The 19,652-nt window shown below is 31.3% G+C and overlaps 2 protein-coding genes across 2 annotated transcripts; both read left to right on the forward strand.

Moving 5' to 3' along the window:
• Window positions 1-433: 433 nt before the first annotated feature.
• LOC107888058 (protein FERTILITY RESTORER RF2, mitochondrial) lies at window positions 434-2,041 on the forward strand. The gene is made up of 2 exons (XM_016812230.2): window positions 434-650; window positions 1,725-2,041. The coding sequence occupies exons 1-2, from the start codon at window positions 500-502 to the stop codon at window positions 1,907-1,909; spliced, it is 336 nt and encodes a 111-aa protein (XP_016667719.2). The 5' UTR covers window positions 434-499; the 3' UTR covers window positions 1,910-2,041.
• Window positions 2,042-10,108: 8,067 nt separating this feature from the next.
• LOC107886417 (expansin-like B1) lies at window positions 10,109-11,510 on the forward strand. The gene is made up of 4 exons (XM_016810370.1): window positions 10,109-10,326; window positions 10,416-10,522; window positions 10,676-10,993; window positions 11,092-11,510. The coding sequence occupies exons 1-4, from the start codon at window positions 10,191-10,193 to the stop codon at window positions 11,278-11,280; spliced, it is 750 nt and encodes a 249-aa protein (XP_016665859.1). The 5' UTR covers window positions 10,109-10,190; the 3' UTR covers window positions 11,281-11,510.
• Window positions 11,511-19,652: the final 8,142 nt, after the last annotated feature.

The raw sequence follows: 19,652 nt of genomic DNA on the forward strand, positions 1-19,652 counted from the left end.
TGTGGTTGTTGGCCTTCTCTTTATCAATACGGGCATTGATTTCTCTATCATAGAAATCAGTTTGCTTTTTTCTTCTGTAGCCTTTTGCTCAAGTTTATTATTCAATGTACTTGGCTGCTATATTTTAAAGTTTATAAAGGTCTGTAGCACTATTATAGCCATAATTGTATCTTTATGATAGCTTAACTTATGGAGTTGTGTTTCAGATTGCTGCTAGAAAATCCATTAATATAGAGGCAAAATGACTTGGTCTTGCTTGCCATTGATGTATGGTGTTAAGATGTTCTTTTTTTGCTTCATGGGAAAAATAAGTTGATGTCTTTTTATGTCATATTTTTCCTAGTTGCTAAGAGTAGCTCCTCTTTATCATAGTTGTATGCTTGTTGAATCATATTGAAATGCTAGATACTTAACTGACTGAACTTGTTTGAATGTAGGAACTACGGTTCCATCAAACACCACTACTGCAATTCTTGCTGCTCCCAATTTGTCGAATCCCATGGCTACAGTTGTTGGTGCTGCTTCATACCCATTGTCCAATCCCATAGTTTCAATGGTAGACGTTGTATCCTCCAAGGCATTTGATGAAGTACTGAAAGCAACACCACCTGCTTTGTCAGCATTTTTGGCTGGCTTGCCTTCTATCGAGGGTAATCTTTCAAACTCCTACTGCAGTTGTGCATGCTGTAATATCTAATGCTGATGGATATTAACCTATAATATGTAGTTGAATTTGAATTATGATCCAAAATGCAACATATCAATGATGAAATACGGCGATGCATCTGCTTGAATTTCTCTGTCTAGTTGGCCTTTTAAGTCCCTTCTGATATGGTATCCTTGGAAAAATATTTGTTTTGCACTCTTGGCATTTTAATATCGTATTAGAATAACTAGTTTATAACTTTGGAGTAATGATTCATTGTAATTTTACCCATTTTTATATATTTCTTTAATTTTTTAATTCATCACAAGGTTTATGCCATAGGGGCAAAGCTAGAATCAAAAAATAAAAAAGAACCTCATTGAGGAAGAAAATTCAGAGAATAAGGTAAGAAAACCAAAAAATATAGCAACTGAGAGAATATACAGAGCTATGTTTCTCCGACTCTTCATTTTGCTTGAAGTATCCCTTTTTTATACCCCTGTTAGAGTCTTCATTTTTCTTAAAGTATCTGGTTTCAGACGATGAAAGAACCTCTTTGAGAAAGTTATACAATATATTTTGTTGGAAAATATTTAAAGTGAAAATTTTCATCATAGTTTCTGTCAAGAATACATTAAATGGTATATAAGCATGTCCACACACAAAACCATGTTACTTGGGTTCGGGGAAAGTGTCGAATAAGGATATGGGTATGTTTGGGATGTGATCCTTGTTTGATACCCGTGTGGATGCATGTTTGGCCATCGGTATGGGATATGATCCTTAAAGGATTCTTCAAATATACAGAAAAACTTAGAGAAAACTGAATATTTCCATATCTGACACATATTCGTATCTTGATATCCTTATTTTTCAGGGTTTGTTCTTATTTGAATAGCCTTTGTTGTAGCTATTTGCAAAATCCTGGTGATGAACACCTAAGCCTTCAGGTGACAGGGATAGATCCCTTGCCCTAAGGAACTCCCTTACCTATGGTGGGATATATCATATATCCAACTGGCTTGAACACCATATAATTTTAAAGAAAGCGTAGCTAACATCATGTATTGAAATGCAGCAAATGAGAAGTCACCGCAGCTAGATGATGGTGATTCAGGATTTCCTCCCCGTGACGATGATGGTGGTGGAGGTGGTGGGGGCAACTGGTCAGGTGAATTCTTCCTTTTCAAATTCCTCGCGTTTCTAGGCTTCCTAAAGGATAAAGAAAGCGAAGAATATTACCGGGACAACCGAAGAAGATGATGAGAGATTCTCTACATATTGATAACATTTTTAAAACCTATATTGCATGTTGTTCTTCATGTTATATACTTTTGAGAACCCATTGCATATCGTTCTTCATGATATATTTCTATTTTTGAAACCAATTGCATATTTGAACTATTTGTAGACTTAATCCAAACATGCAAATATATTTAGTTAAAAAGGACTAAATTAAATATCATCTATACTTATTATAAAGTCTATATTTCTATTCTCGTGACATCAACTCAATCAGTATAGATATAGATAAACAAAAGATGTCACCAACAAAAGATAAACAAAAGATGCAGAATGTAATTCTCAAGTTATATTTTGATTTTAGTAAATTCATATAAGAACATTTTATTATTAAATTATATTTAATAATAATTATTTTAAATTATATAAATTCATATAAGAAAATTTATTATCAATAATTTTATGAAATTATATATTATTATTAAATTATATGTAATAATAATTATTTTAAATTATACAAATTCATATAAGATAATTTATTAGTTATAATTATTTTAAATTTTATTAAATCATATATTTTAATTAAAATATATTTAATATTAATCATTTCAAATTATCTTTTATAGTATCATATATTATGATTTGAGTAAATTATATAAGATTATTAATTATTAAGAATTTTATTAAATTATATATTTTAATTATAATATATTTAATATATTTAATAATAATTATGTTTAAATATGATTAAATTATTTATTATTGATAATAATAATCTTATTAAAATTTAAATAACAATAACAATAATCATTTACCAAAATAAATTTATGCTAAGGGTATTCTAGTCATTTTAGTTTTTTCTATTATGCTATTACACCTCTATTCCATTCAACCAAACACAAGATTACTATTATGCCTCTATTCCATTACATTCAACCAAACAGTTGATTTGCTATTACACCTCTATTTCATTACACCTCTAATCCAATACAGCGAACCAAACGTGCCCTTAAGTCCGAACATTTATCAAATTTAAAGATTAACTTAGATCAAGAAAAAATTTTAAACCAACAAAATAATATTAATTTTGTTCATTTAATGATGAAACAACAAATAAAGGTTTTCACAAATCTTAGGAAATGACATTGTTTTTTATTTCTAAAAAAGTAGAGGCGGGTGTTGGACTGAATTAAGTTAGATTGAGTGAAAAAGTTTGAGTTTGTCGAGTTGGGGAGTATTTTTTATCATTTTAATTCAATTTAAGTTTTTTCAAATTAATTTGAATAAAATAAAATTGGATTTGTTCCAGCTAAATTTTTTTTAAAAAATAAATAGCTCAAATTAAAACATTATTGACAACATGATTACATTTTTAAGTTAGAATAAATAAATTTGAGACCATATATATATATATTTAAAAATTCTTGCAAGATAATTTAGTACTCCCTCCATCCTACTAAATTTGTCACATTTGACTTTTAGTCATAATTTTTTTTAAACTTTATTCTCTTAATTTTTTTAAAGTATTATGAGCAAAAATTTGAAAAAATATATTAGAAATTTTAAATATTTTTATAAAATTTAATTAATTAAAATATTTAAAGATAATTGATGTCAAAATTTAAAAGGTTGGTCTTAAAAAACGTCATTGAATTTATCATTTTAAAGTTTTTCTTTAGAAAAAAATCTAATTTAATATTTTATAGTTTTTTTTTGAATTTTTATAATTTTTAGAGAGACTAATTTATTTATTTTAGGAATATTTATACCATTTTGTTTTTTGTTTATTAGGTTTTTGAAGATGTAAATATTCAATTCAACTTCAACTTCAACTTCAAAAAAAAAAAAGAAAGTGAAATTAGATTATAAATTCTATCACATGCATATGTGTGTGAAAACTACATATTTAGAACATAGAGATGTAATGACTTTGGGACTAGATAATGTTGTAAGATGTAGAGTCGAAACTTAATTATAAATTATTTGAACCTCAATCTTATATGTCCAATCAATCTTTTTGCTAGCATAGTTGATACGAGTCACAAAAGTCTAAATTATTGAAGGCAATGCCCAATAAGCAAATTCCCAGCCCAATCAAGAAATCCATACATATTTAGTTGAAAATCAGGCCAAATTGTCAAAGTGGCCCAAGTTGTAACGTTTTATTTTTATTTTTATTTATTTATTTACTTAGTTTAAATTTTTATGTAAATATTCAGTCCAAGAGTCCTAAATAAAGACCTTTGACTGAATTTCCATATTAAAATAATTAGGAGTTTTTTTATTTTAGTTTTCTAATTAGATTAGGACTAGTTATAAGGCCTATTTAAAGGCATGGCTGGCCACCTTGTAAAGAACTTCTCAATTATATCAAAAATATCAGATTTGTTTAAGTGCAGAATTCTCTTTGAGTTTTCCTCCAAGAATTCTCTCTTAAGTTTTCTTTAGAAGTTGTTTTAACAATCTTTTGATTGTGGGAGCCATCTTCAGCCTTCTTCTTGCCATTGATATTCTTTGGAGGGGAGATTAGAGCCGTTTGAAGGGAGTTGTGAGATCTTTCGGGATTTCAAGGCTTCTTAGGACTTATCTTTTAATTTCTTGTTGTCAATTCTTTCTTTATTTCTGCTTGCGTTGAATCTTTATCTAATTTATTTTCTGTTCTTATTATGTTTTCAGCCTTTTTCTATCTTAAGGAATCAGCCCAAAAATCCTCAATTTCTAAGATCTGATTGTTTAGGGTTTTCGTAGGAGTTTCTCGTGACTTGGCAACTCGATCTTGGTCCGCGCGCAACCCCCGTATCATTTGGTATCAGATTTTGGGCGTTTTGGGTGTTCTTAGTTGATTTCTAAATTGATCTCAATTTTTTTAAAGCAAAAACAGCAGTTTTACCCAGAAAAATCTTTCAAAAAAAATTCATTTGAGTGGGTAAATATTATCCAATTGATCTGAAATTTTACATAAATATTTGTGGCACTGTGATTTAAATATAAAAAAATTATTCCCGCAAAAAAAATCAGTCGAAAAAGTCAAAAAATCGAAAAAATACGAAATCCAATAAAAATTTTAAAAAAATTCAGCTGGTTGTATTTGGTGCCCAAACTTTCCAGATCAAAAATTCAATATTTAAGGACATTCCAGATTAAATTTTGTGATTTTTTGAGATCGGGAACACCTCGAACGAAGTTGTCAAGTTACTCTGCAGTTTTTCGGGTTTTCTGTTTTCAGCAATTTTTATTGATTCTTAGCTATAGGTTTTTATTTGTTTGCCTTTATTCTTCCTTTACGCTATCTAACACCTTCTTGTTTCTTGTGTTAGTAGGATTTCAACGTGTGCCCAATTCTTCCTCGGTGCAACACGAATCAATTGGTGTCTCGTCAGTTTTTGGCATCCTAGTGCACATTAGGATTCTTTGGTAGATCGGTTCATCCACTCTGTAATTGGTTGATATAAACTCTCCTAAAGGACTCACAAGACTGAATTCCACCTCATTGAGAATTTGAATTTTCTTTTTGAGTGATTAATGGTGAGGTTTGCTAACTTTTATTTTTGAGTGTTGAGTGTTTATTTTTGCAGGTTTTTGGAAAATGTCTAAAGGTGATATTCACCATAATGATGTCTATGACATGTTTCAAAAACTCCAACAACAATTAGATGAACACGCTGCCACACTTCGCACCTTGAGTACCGCTTTCAATGAGGTGAGATTGAATCAAGATCCTCATTATCGGGATCCAATCAACGAAGATAGGGATAACCAGCCCCATAGGCGTGGCCCTCGATGTGTCCCTAGAATGGATGATGATTTTCATGATCGTGGGCAACCTTCTTTGGCAAAACCAAAGAGCGAGCAGCAACGAGAACATCTCTTTCATACTCGCTGCCATGTACAAGGTAAGCTTTGTAGAGTTATTATTGATGGTGAAAGTTGCTCGAACGTAGCCAGTACGACGATGGTGGAAAAGCTTTGCTTAACTACTACCAAGCATCCACAACCTTATCAACTACAAGGGCTTAGCAACGAAGGCCAATTTAAGGTCACTCAACAAGTGCGCATTGCCTTTTCTATCGGTAAGTATCAAGACGAAGTTGTGTGCGACGTAGTGCCTATGCAAGCCTGCCATTTGTTGCTAGGAGAACCATGGCAACTGGATCGAAAGGTCACTCACGATGGTCGTACAAATAGGTATTCTTTCAAGCATCAAGGAAGGAAAATCACCTTAGTGCTGCTCACTCCGGAACAAGTCCATGAGGACCAAATCAAACTGAAAAATTCTATTGTTAAAACAAGTGAGGAAAAAGAAAAAGAGAATGAAAAAGAGCAAAAAGAGATTGAGGGTGAAAAGGAATGTGAAACAGACAAGAAAATTGAAAAAGAAGTTGAAGTAAGAAGAGAAAATGAGTTAGAAAAAAAAACAAAAGAAAAAGACGAGGAAAGGGTAGTGAGGAATGTTTCAACTAACCAAGATATGAATTTTTCTTGTGTTACTACTTTTCAGGTTCCCGAAAGACCTCAAGATAACTTTCAACTTCAATACCTCTCAAATGAAAGACGCTTTCAAACGATCAACATAGGCAAAGATAAAATCACACTACATGAGCCCGAAGAGCTTCGACTACACTATGCCCCCGATGAGCGAAGGTTTGTATTAAATGGAAAAGGTAAATCGACCCTTATTATTCTGCTTATAAAGTGGACTCAATTGCCATTAGCCCCGTTCGATCGAGGAAAGTCGAGTCCATTTGATTTTTCAGATTCGAGGACGAATCTTTTTGAGGAAGGGGGAATGATACGAGTCACAAAAGCCCAAATTCTTGAAGGCAAGGCCCAATAAGCAAATTCCCAGCCCAATCAAGAAATCCATACATACTTAGTTGAAAATCAGGCCAAATTGTCAAAGTGGCCCAAGTTGTAAAGTTTTATTTTTATTTTTATTTTTTTATTTACTTAGTTTAAATTTTTATGTAAATATTCAGTCCAAGAGTCCCAAATAAAGACCTTTGACCGAATTTCCATATTAAAATAATTAGGAGTTTTTTTATTTTAGTTTTCTAATTAGATTAGGACAAGTTATAAGGCCTATTTAAAGGCATGGCTGGCCACCTTGTAAAGAATTTCTCAATTATATCAAAAATATCAGATTTGTTTAAGTGCAGAATTCTCTTTGAGTTTTCCTCCAAGAATTCTCTCTTAAGTTTTCTTTAGAAGTTGTTTTAACAAACTTTTGATTGTGGGAGCCATCTTCAGCCTTCTTCTTGCCATTGATATTCTTTGGAGGGGAGATTAGAGCCGTTTGAAGGGAGTTATGAGATCTTTCGGGATTTCAAGGCTTCTTAGGACTTATCTTTTAATTTCTTGCTGTCAATTCTTTCTTTATTTCGGCTTGCGTTGAATCTTTATCTAATTTATTTTCTATTCTTATTGTGTTTTCAGCCTTTTTCTATCTTAAGGAATCAGCCCAAAAATCCTCAATTTCTAAGATCTGATTGTTTAGGGTTTTCGTAGGAGTTTCTCGTGACTTGGCAACTCGATCTTGGTCGCAACCCCCGTATCAATAGTGTAACCTTGAGGACTTGCATTAGTTAATGAAATGAAAAAGATGAAATGACACATTAAGAAAAATAGATTACATATATCGCTATCCATGGTAAATGTATTTTCTCACCATAAATAAAAGATGGCTCTAGAATTATTTTATATCTTCAAATTATTTTGAAGTGAAATTTATTAATTTTTTTTTTGAAATGTCAAAAAAACAACATACTCTTTAAATGTGGTCTAATTTACTTGCAAATACTAAGTTGTACAAATTCATCTACAATTGATATCATAAATATCTATACTATTATTTAAGCTTTTATTAAATTAGTGTCACTCTTAATCGGGTTATCGATTTAGTTAAGGAAATTACGAAAATATCATTCTATAATTAAAATAATTTATATTATTCAATGGTCCTTTAATTTTTTATTTAAAAAAAACTAATAAAAGTATGTATATAATAGGATTTGAACTCAAATCAAATGCATTTTACGACTCAACTAAAGTTTTATTTTAATATTTTTATACATTTTAATTTTAGTATGCACACTTTATTACTTTAATCAATTATATATCTATAGTTACTACTTTTAAGCTCTTAACTGAGTTGGTATCACCCTCAATTGGGTCACCAACTCGGTTAGAAAAATTACAAAGATACATTTTATCACTCAACTAAAACTTCATTTTAATATGTTCTATAAATTTTTATTTTAATATGTAAAATTTATTATCTTTATCGGTTGTATATCTATATTTATTATAAAGCCATTTACTGAGTTAGTGTCAACCATCAACCGAGTCCCAACTCAATTAGGAAAGTTAAATTAATGTCCTTTCATATTTAAAATAAATTATATTGTTTATGGGATACATTAGCTTTTTATTTTAAAAACCTATAAAACTAAGAATAGGATGGAATTTAAACCTATACCAATTGGGTTAGCAAAATTTTAAATTGATCGTTCGATCAAAATTTTCAGATTTAATTTTATTATGTATATTTTTATTATTATGTATAGTTTAAATACCTAATTTTCATACACATGGGAGTTAGGATATCTAATTAATCTTTATACAAGGTAATTCATAAGATTTTTGTTTTTTGAAAGATAATTCACAATAGATTTGATTTTGTTTGGAAAGAAAAAGCCTAAACAAGTTGGGATGAAATTACAAGCTTTATATGAATTATTAAAGTCAAAATGCAGTATATTAAATCTGTGATGCTAATCGCGGGTATTTTTCTTTCTTTCTTTTTGGTAATAGCGGGGAAAGAAAATCTTGGGCAAATTTCTTAAAAATAGAAAAAGTAAAGAAGAGAAATCAGATAATTAAAAAGAGAAGCAAGTGACCACGTCTTATTCTAAAACCCATTATTAGCGTAACTCATATTTTACCATCCTTCTTGGTGCTGCTGACAATTGCCAAATACAACTTAAACCCTTCTTCTTCTTCTTATGGAAAAGAATTATTCAACATCAAATGGTCACCCACAATGTTTGACAGTTAGAAGATAGGTTTATTGTGGGATGCTCTTACTCTGTCAATAATTAACATCATACGTGCTGCTTTAATCTTGATATTAGTGTTGGTGGGATATAATTCTTTTTTTCTTTTTTCTTTTATCTTCGAATTAGTCATGGTAAAATAATAAAACGACTCGAATTAACCTAACAGGGCTGGTTTTGTTCTTTTAACCAGATATTAAAGTAGGTTTAATTTCTCTATTAATTATCTACAATAATTAGCAAAATACCCTTTACATATAATATTGATTTAAAATACATGATAATAATATTTATATTAATATTTACTCTAGCATAATTATACATAGAAAATAATTAATAATATCATTAAACATATTAGGTGAAGTTAAAATTGAGTTATATTTGAATATATCAAGTTAAGGTTGTGAGGGCAAAAAACCACCCAATTCCGTTCCATTGCCATTTCTACTTGGAATATTTGGATTTTATTACTAAACAAAGTTAGGAAAAAATATTTTAAAAATCAAACACACTCTATCAATATTCATTTTTAAAATAATTTCATAAATAATTTATTAATTTAAAATTTTACAAATTTAAATCATTGAAAAGAAATAAAAATAAAAATTCAATTTTTTTTAAAAAAATTACAATACACAAAGTTATGTTAGAAAAATAATTATAAAATTTATTTTGAAGGGTAAATTAACTTCATTTAATATCTAAAATATATACTTAGACTAATCTGTATTCAAAGTTACAAAGTTGATGAAAAACAGGGAAAATGAGAATCACTTTTTTTATTTTACAGATAAAGATGGCAATGACCTTCGTGGCATATAGATGTTGAATTACAGGTAGTTTTGAACAACTTGGTAAAATTGAATTTGGCTTTTCTTATTTATTTTCCGTCTGCTGATTGCTTTTGTTTATCCTATTTCTTCATACTTAACAATTCCTTGACGCATCAAAATTATTGGGAAAAAATTAAATTAAACAAAAAAATATGCTTCTCCAGTCTTAAACCAACAGCATAAACAAATAATTTAACATAATATATGATGGTAACCACAACATTTATTAATTACATTTCCCAAATTCAAATAAGGATTAAGGATGGGGTCGACCTTTTCCCTTCATGTATACACAGCTTGCAACCCTCTGCTATAAATATGGGGTATTCTTGTTTCTTAGCTTCCCATCTTACCTTAAACCTCATTCATCTTCATTCTAATTTTTAGGTTTTCTTGGTTTCATTTGGTAGCAGAAACATGGGGTTCTCACTCAAACTTCCGTATTGCTGTCTAGTGTCTATCATGATGCTATTACCTGCACTGTGTTACTCCGACAAATTCGACAAGTCAACAGCAACTTACTATAGCCGTCCTGACGGCTTAGGCACTCCAAGTATATACATTTCTCCTATGATACATATATGCATATTTATTTTCTTACTAAATATTTGTATATATGAGCTAACAATCATGTGATTCCAGGTGGGGCTTGCGGGTTTGGAGAATATGGAAGGAATATCTCTGATGGTAATGTTGCTGGGGTTTACAGGCTCTACAACAATGGAATTGGCTGTGGTGCTTGCTATCAGGTAAATCCTCAACACCCTTAAGTTATAATATTGATATTATGCGTGTAACGATCATAAATTATGTTTCTCGGACTACTCCAATAAGCAAGTGGCTGGTTATTTTAGGTTGCCAACTAATGCCACTCGGTATTTGTTTAATGAAATAACTGTCAGGTTAGGTGCACAACAAGCCCTCAAATCTGTACTGATAAAGGGGTGAACATAGTGGTGACTGACTATGGCCAAGGCGACAATACCGATTTCATCCTCAGTCACCACGCATTTGAAGCGATGGCACAACCAGGCACCGCGGATCGTCTGTTTGCTTACGGAGTTGTTGATGTGGAATACCAAAGAGTTCCCTGTCAATACGTTGGTCATAAGATCCAGGTTAAGGTTCATGAAAATAGCAGAAACCCAGATTACTTGGCCATTATAATGCTGTACCAAGCTGGTAAAAGTGATATACTATCCGTTGATATTTGGCAGCAGGTAATCAATCAAAATGCTCTAACTCTATGCCAACCTTTGATGTTATATATTGCTATTAAAAGGAATTGAAAGTAATTAGTTTTGATGGTAAAATGCAGGGAAAATGGGTAGAAATGAGAAGGTCGTTTGGGGCAGTTTTCGACATGTCAAATCCACCATTGGGAGCCATCAGTTTGAGGTTCAATGTGCAGGACAGCGCCGGCAGCAAATGGGCGGTGGAGGCACCGAATGTTATTCCTCCTAATTGGAAAGCTGGAGTCGCTTATGATACCAATATTCAGCTTTAGTAAACTGCATCACAATTCTCAGCTATGGTTGCTATGTTAATGTTGTAAAGTCAGTAAGTTGTTTGTTTATTATATTTAAAAAAAAAAAAGTGTATTAGTTTATAATAAGACAGCAAAGTGCTCAAACTTGGGTTTGTGCTCAATAAACATAAAAAGTTGGGGATGTGTAGGTTTGCCTGATATGTTTGTGGGAAATCAATAAAGTTGTTCTTGGAGAGAGATTTTCCTTATGTTTCTTTGAATATATATATATATTAAATAATCTTCCAAAATATTTATAATTTTTTAATAGTTACAATTATTAAAAAAATAAGTAATTGAAAAGTTCAAAAAAGAAAAATAATTATAAATGATAAATGATTATAATTATTAAATATTTACTTGAATAATAATATTTATTGCTAAGAGATTTGACTATCTAAATAAATATCTATTTGGATACAAGTTCTTTATTAAAATGATATTTTTATTATACATTGTTCAATGTTTATTGTTCCATCAATGTAAAATACGAAAGGTCATTGAGCTTCAGTTTATTCTTAAGTTTATTCACCAATAACTCTTTTACACACTAACATATGTACAGTGACAATATATAAAACTTTACGAAAATGAAATAATTATTCATCTTGAAGCCTTCATTAATTTTACATGATTTTATGCTTAACTTCACTTACCAACATAAAATATAAAAAGTCACATAATTTTTATATACTGGATCGATATTATTGTCAGTATAATAAGACGTGAGTTAGAATCTTTTTATTTAAAAATTAAATAAGAGTAATAAATAGATCTAAATATTATATAAAAAATTAGATACAAAATAAATAGATAAAAGAGAATAATTATAAAAGACTATACTTAGATCACAATTTCTAAAATCTTTTTTGAAAATTACATACATTGTTATTATTACAGTTTTTTCTGTTACAAAAAGTACAAAAATTTATTTTGTTACAATTTAATAAAATAATGGTGGTCTTTCAAAAAAATATTTAACCAAAATCACATTTGAGGCTTGGTGATGAGAATGTTGAATATGTGTTGCTAAACTCCTTTTCCTAGTAAAAGGAATTTTAAAGTTTTGGATGTTCTAGTTTGTGAAATTTAAAATAATTTTATTCTTTATTTTTCAGTGTTTATAATTCTTTGCTTAATTACAAATATTAAGGTTTATTGAATATAGGGCTCGTATCGATAACTTAGAATATTTGGCTTATCAATTAGAATTATTAAATTCATAATTGTTTAATTATTCTTATAACAACCCAAAAGTCAATAGTGTCAATAAATATAGTTTTAGGATTCTGTTTTCGTAAATTGAGCCCGTAAATATTATTAATTATTTATAGGATTATTTCATAAGTGAATTGAATTCCAAATTAGTAATTTGGCTGAATTGGTTATTAATTAAGGTTTAAGGATTAAATCATTAAAATTTAATTATTATATTTTTTTATAAAAGATTTGAGGACCACAATGGTTATTAAGCCATTGTTCTTACAAAGCTGGAGTTATTAATGATGATGGCCGGTAGGTAGATGAATATATATTTTTATACCGTATAAAACATTAAAATAAAGGGGAAGATGATAACTATCATCTTTTTCATTTCTTCTTTCCTTGGCCCAACCTAAAGAGAAGAAAGGGTTTCAAGTTATTTCAAATTTCAAACCTTCGATTGGTAAGTCATTTCAGGTCCATTTATTGTGAATTTTATGTTTTTGAGATCATATTAGTTTTCAAAAATTGTCATTAATAATTTATTGAAGTTTTTGGTGCTAAATTGTTAAATTTTGAGTTTAAATATAAAAAAGATTAAGCTATGAAGTTTAAATGTTAATTTTGTATCATAAGGACTAAAGTGAATTATTTGTAAAGCTGATATGAGATTTTGATAAAAATAGATAGTAGAGAGTTTATAGAGGATGAGACTGAAATCGGATTGGAAAACGAAACTCAAATTTGAAAGATATGGCTATTTCGGTTTTAGGGACTAAATTGGATAAAATGCAAAAATTTATAGAACATTCAAAAAATAAAATTAAACTGATACATGCTTATAAGAGGATGATATAAGATGTTTGTAATTGATAAATTGATCTGAATTATTGTATAGATCAAGAATTAGATAACTAGAGATAATCGCGGAAAAACTAAAATTATCGACTAGTACTCCCTGCAAATTCAACTTGTTTGTTGTTTTTGTAAATTAAGTTCATATGGTATGATTGTATTTGAATTATGAATTTGTATATGTTTGATAGCAATTTGAATATGATTATGATTATGATTATGATTATGATTATGATTATTGAGTGTGGACAATGAAATGAGAAGAACTTACTTAAATCATGGAAGAGCAAGTACAAATTTGAAAATTCACCAAAAATTGTACAAATCGATTTAGAGGTTGAATAAAACATGAAATTAAATCTTATTGAGCCTAGTTTTGCATAAAAGCAATGGTGTAAGAAATGGAGTTGTAGATTATGAGATATAATAATTTTTATGAGATAAGGTCAGAATGATTTTGGGTTCCCTTGTTCTAATTTTGAAAAATCATTATAAATTGTACAAAAATTTTTAAGATATTAAATTTATATTTAAATGCTTTATGAGTCTATTTTCAAGAAAAACAAACTGAAACATCATACAAACCCCGTACTAAAAGATAATTAATTTTTAGTAAAGAAAGGTCGAAGCTTTCAAGCAACAGAACAGGGGCAAATTTGAAGATTTTACTGTACTGATTAGATAAAGTAAAAATTCTTAAATTTTTATGGTAAAATATATTTGAGTCTAGTTTTTAAAAAAAACAAGCGGATCTTAATTTTGAATTTTGTAGCTCAAGATATAAATAATTTAATGACTATGACACAAGTGGACAACTTTAATATGAACTTATTAGTAAATAGTGGAATTATAATTACTGTTACATATAAACATGTTATACTAAAGCTAAAGATTCTAATATATATACATATAGGATGCGGAATGAAGAGGAGGGAAATAATAGAAGAGTTATAAAATAAATTATTAGTTGATTATGATTGATCAAATCATATTGGTGTGAACTTGATTGATTATTGAGATAAAATGTTAAATTGAATTAAATTGAAAATATCATAACTTTGTGAAATTTGTTTGAAATTGAGACGAATCATGCTATGCTATGTATGTAATGATATATTGATTGATGAATTGATGATATTGAGATCGATAGAATGAGAATAGAACTTATAATGAAATTGAATTATTGGTTGATAGATTGGAAATGATGAAATGTAAATCAAGTTCAATCATACATTGGAAAATGATTACCCTATTAATCGATCAGGTGAAGTCAAATATAGGGTAGATTGAGGTGAGTTACTTCGATTATATGCCGATGAGCATTAGACGCATTTTCCTTCAGACATTGAAATGAGTGCTGGTTACAAACTAATTACTCCAGAAGTTTCGATGAGGCACCGAGTGCCAAAATGTTACTTCGACTACGTGCCGATGAGTGTTGGGCACAAATTATACTTCCTATCACACCAATGAGTGCAATCTATTTTTTTGGGATTATCCGATGAGGCACTAGATGCCAATTTTAAAAAGAATTGATCGTAGTCGCTCCGACGATGAATGTGGTATTCTATAGTTTAGGCTCGGTGATCGGGTCGAGTGTAGGATGCTACAATTCTAATACCTTATAACGAATAACATGATTGGATATAAACTAGATACGCAATTTATATTGTGGATGTGTAGTTTAGTTTAAATGAATGCTACTTGTTGAATATAGTGGGAGGTTGGGTGTTATTTATTTATTCAGTTTTAGAATAAATGACAATCATAATCTATTTGCCGAATTTTTAATGAATAAGATATGAAAATAATAAGTTGACATGACATAATAAATATGATAATAAGTTTACCGATTTAGATTTCAAAAATAAAAAAACTGAACTTAATGAATTTAACAATTATTGTTTAGTTTAAAAATTCAAAAAGTACATAAATTAAAAAATATGTATTAAACCAACAACTTTTATAAAATACAGGGACTCATAGAAATATTTAACTTTTTTGTTGAAAAAAAGATTAAATATAAATTTCATAGCCATTAGCGTCATGCAATAGCAGACAAACAATATATTGAGGAGTATGAATCAACATTCTTAGATCAATCTATCATGCTATCCGCTACTCGATTACCTTTTAGATAAATGTAGTTATTATAATAGTTAAAAGATTGTCTTATTGTAATTACAGTGAAACTCTTTTAAATCGATTTTGAAAATTTATTTTTTATTAAATGATATTTCATTTAATTTGTGTGATTGGTGATTATTTAAAATTATATATTTGAAAAAAAACATATGTTTGGTGGCAATTTATGATTTTGTAACAAAATTTCTAGTCAATTTATTCGTCAAATTTTTGTTAATAAAATAAGATTAATCAATTCTAGAAATTTAAAACTTTTTTGGTATGATTCGATTCAAATAAACCGGTTTGAGAAAATGAAAATATGGATCAAGTGCTGGCAAAACGCTCACAGAAAGGCCAGGACAAGGCATGTGTGGATCTAAACGTTATAAATATCGTTCTTTTTATTGTAAAATATGCGAAAATGATAAATACAAATGCAGAATATTAAATCTGAGGTGCTGGTCGTATTTGAGTAACAGTGGGATTTAATAAGTAAGGAGACAATTGAAAAGAGAAGCAAGTGACCACATCTTATTCTAAAACCCATCATTAGAGTAATTCATTGTTACTAGGATAGACAGGTGTCAAATGACCAGTGGAGGCTCCTAACCTTTGTCCTCATTCACAACAGCCAAGAGTTTCTCCTCTTATTGATCTCCATTACTAAAAGATATTTTTGCTCTCAATCTCTAGTATAAATGTACCAAAAAATGATCCATCAAACAGAATGAAGGAATTCATTTTCTCATCTCTTTTATTTTTCTGCATATGCTCAGTATTTAGTCTATGTTTTACACTTTTCTTAACTTTCATATTTTACCATCTTTCTTGTTTTTCTCTGCTACCTTACCACCCAATGTGCTGCTGAGAATCGCCAAATAAGAATATAACTTTTTTAAACTTTTTTCACTATCCACAATGATTGCTCTCGCCCCCCGCCCCCCCAAATTTTGACAGTCATGATAATACCTTGGAAGATAGCTTTTTGGTGGTGCCTCAGAAAATTGACCTTCGCTTTTGTAATTTATTTTCCGTCAGCTGATTCTTTATACCAATTCTTCGTACGTGACTTCCTTGAGGCATCAAAATATTAGAGGAAAACCAGCTTACAAGAAATAAAGTCTGCATCTCTAGTCTTAAACCAATAGCTTAAACAAATAATTTAGTCCCCGAAATAACTTACGTGTAAACTTCCAAAATAGACCGGCAGATATAGACACGAGTCTTCCAAAAACTGAAGGGAATGTTTACAAAAGTCATACACAACATTTATTAACATAATACAATAAATACAAAAAGATGTAAATTAAAGATGTAATAAGTAATGAGACAATAGAATAGAAAAGAAGAGAAATCAGATAATCAAAAAGAGAAGCAAGTGACCACATCTTATTCTAAAACCCATTATTAGCTTAATTCATATTTTACCATCTTTCTTGTTTTTCTCTGGTATCGTACCACCCAATGTGCTGCTGACTACCTACCGTACTTAACAAATAAAAATACAACTCAAACCATTATTATTATTATTATTATTATTATTATTATTATTTTCAAAAATTATTGAAGCAATGGTTAGCATGTAGCAATCACATGTTTTATTATTATTATTATTATTATTTGGATGTAATGATGTAACTTAGTTGTATTCCAACTAAGTTGTCAAGTTGTAAGCTTGTATAAATAGGCTTTATGCCATTTTAAAAAAATGAATGAATTCAATCAAGATTTCATCCATATACTCTCTATTTTAGCTTTGCTTAAAATTTATTTCATTTTTCTTCTTTGTTTCTGAGCAAGTCTCGATTCTTGCTCGGCAAGCTTTTTGTTGAACCTTGCTATTTGTTGCACTTAGCTCCAACAATTGGTATCAAGAGCCTATTTCTTAAGGGATCTGTTATACAAATTCATGGCTTCATCAAGCTTTTCACCAGCTGCACCTCAAGTCTTCAATGGAGAAGGCTACCACATATGGGAGGTTAAAATGAAGACCTACCTACAAGCTTTCGATCTGTGGGAGGTAGTCAACTCAGATGTTGAACCAGAGCCACTTAGAGGCAATCCAACAGTGGCTCAAATCAGGTAGCATGCTGATGAGAGGACCAAGAGGCACAAAGCCATGTCTTGCATCCAGAACTCAATGTCAGATGTGATTTTCACAAGGATTATGGCCTGTGAATCACCAAAACAAGCTTGGGACAAGTTGCAAGAGGAGTTTCAAGGGACAGAGAGGACAAGGCAGCAACAGTTGCTGAACTTAATGAGAGATTTCGAGAATTTGAAGATGAAGGAAGAAGAAACTATCAAGCAGTACTCTGACAGGATTATGGCTGTGGTTAACAGCATAAGGCTCCTTGGAGAGCAGCTCAAGGAAGCTAGGATAGTGGAGAAGGTTATTGCAACTCTGCCCGAGAGGTATGAGGCAAAAATCTCATCTCTCGAGGACTCAAGGGACCTGTACACCATCTCCCTGACAGAGTTGATCAATGCTTTATATGCTCAAGAGCAAAGAGGAGCAAGCAGACTGGAGGAGCATCAAGAAGGTGCCTTTCAGGCAAGAACAAACACTGCCTACAAAGGCAAGAAGGCCTGGAGAGACAAGCCAAGGACTGATGTTGCAAGAAAAGAGGGTCAGACTTGCAAGCACTGCAGAAGGGCTGGTCATCCAAAAGAAAAATGCTGGTTCAATCCAGATGCTGTATGTCAGCATTGTAAAAAGAAGGGTCATGTTGAGAGAGTCTGCAAGAGCAAGGCCAAATCAAGGCAGAGTCAGTTTCAACAGAAGAAAGCTGAGGCTCGAGTAGCTAAGGAGGACAGTGACCAAGAGGAGCAAGTCTTTGCTGTGTTATGCTCAGCTGCTCAAGAAAGTTTCTCATCTGGTTGGCTTCTAGACAGTGGATGCACCAACCACATGACACCTGATGCTGCAATCTTCAAGTCTTTAGACAGAAGCTGCAGAACTAAAGTCAAGATAGGAAATGGACATTTTATTCAAGCTGAAGGCAAGGGTGATGTGCTGATATGCACCCCCACAGGTGCCAAAGTGATTTCAAATGTGCTTTTGGTGCCTGAAATTGACAGAAACCTGCTCAGCATAGCTCAGTTGCTGGAGAAAGGTTATTCTGTTGTGTTCAAAGACAACCAATGCCAAATCAATGATCCAAGTGGATCCAAGCTGATGGCAGTTCCTATGGCTAATAAGAGCTTTGTAGTTGACTGGACCAGGGAGTCAGACATTGCCTACACAGTCACATCAGATGAATCCAAGCTTTGGCATCAAAGACTGGGACATGCCAACTTCAGATCGATGGCTCGAATGGTCAGAGAGGACTTGGCTGAAAACTTTATCAACTCAGTGGATCATGATGATGTGTGTGAAGTGTGTCAGCTAGGAAAGCAGGCCAGACTCCCATTTCCCTCGAATCAAGCCTGGAGAGCCTCTGAAAAACTCCAACTGGTGCACACTGATGTGTGTGGCCCTATGAGGACTGGGTCATTAAGTGGAAACAGGTACTTCATACTGTTCATTGATGATTTTTCAAGATATTGCTGGCTTTACTTCCTAAAACAGAAATCAGAGGCGGCCTCAGTGTTTTGGAAGTTCAAGACTGCTGCTGAGACTGAAACAGGTTGCAAGCTGAAGTCCATAAGGTCTGATAATGGGACTGAGTACACCTCAGCTCAGTTCCAAGCCTTCTGTGATAAGGCAGGCATCAAACATCAACTTACCAACACATATACACCTCAGCAAAATGGTGTAAGTGAAAGGAAGAATAGGAGTTTGATGGATATGGCCAGGTGCTTGATGATTCAGAAGAATCTGCCTAAAGCACTATGGGCAGAGGCAGTTAACACTGCAAACTACATTCAAAATAGGCTTCCAACCAAGGCCTTGGATCAAAAAACTCCATTCGAAGCCTGGTTTGGATTCAAGCCATCACTGGCTCATCTGAAGGTCTTTGGATGCATCTGTTATGCTCATGTACCTGCTGTCAAAAGGGACAAATTGTCTGAAAGGGCTCGACCTGGTATTTTGGTGGGCTACAGCACTGTTAAGAAGGGCTATAGGATCTTGGATCCTTCAACAAAGAAAGTGTCAGTCAGTAGGGATGTGGTATTTGATGAAAAGTCATGTTGGAACTGGGAAAAACATGAACCTGAGGAAG

This window comes from Gossypium hirsutum, chromosome D08, assembly GCF_007990345.1.
Source record: "Gossypium hirsutum isolate 1008001.06 chromosome D08, Gossypium_hirsutum_v2.1, whole genome shotgun sequence".
In the NCBI taxonomy this organism is placed as follows: Eukaryota; Viridiplantae; Streptophyta; class Magnoliopsida; order Malvales; family Malvaceae; genus Gossypium; species Gossypium hirsutum.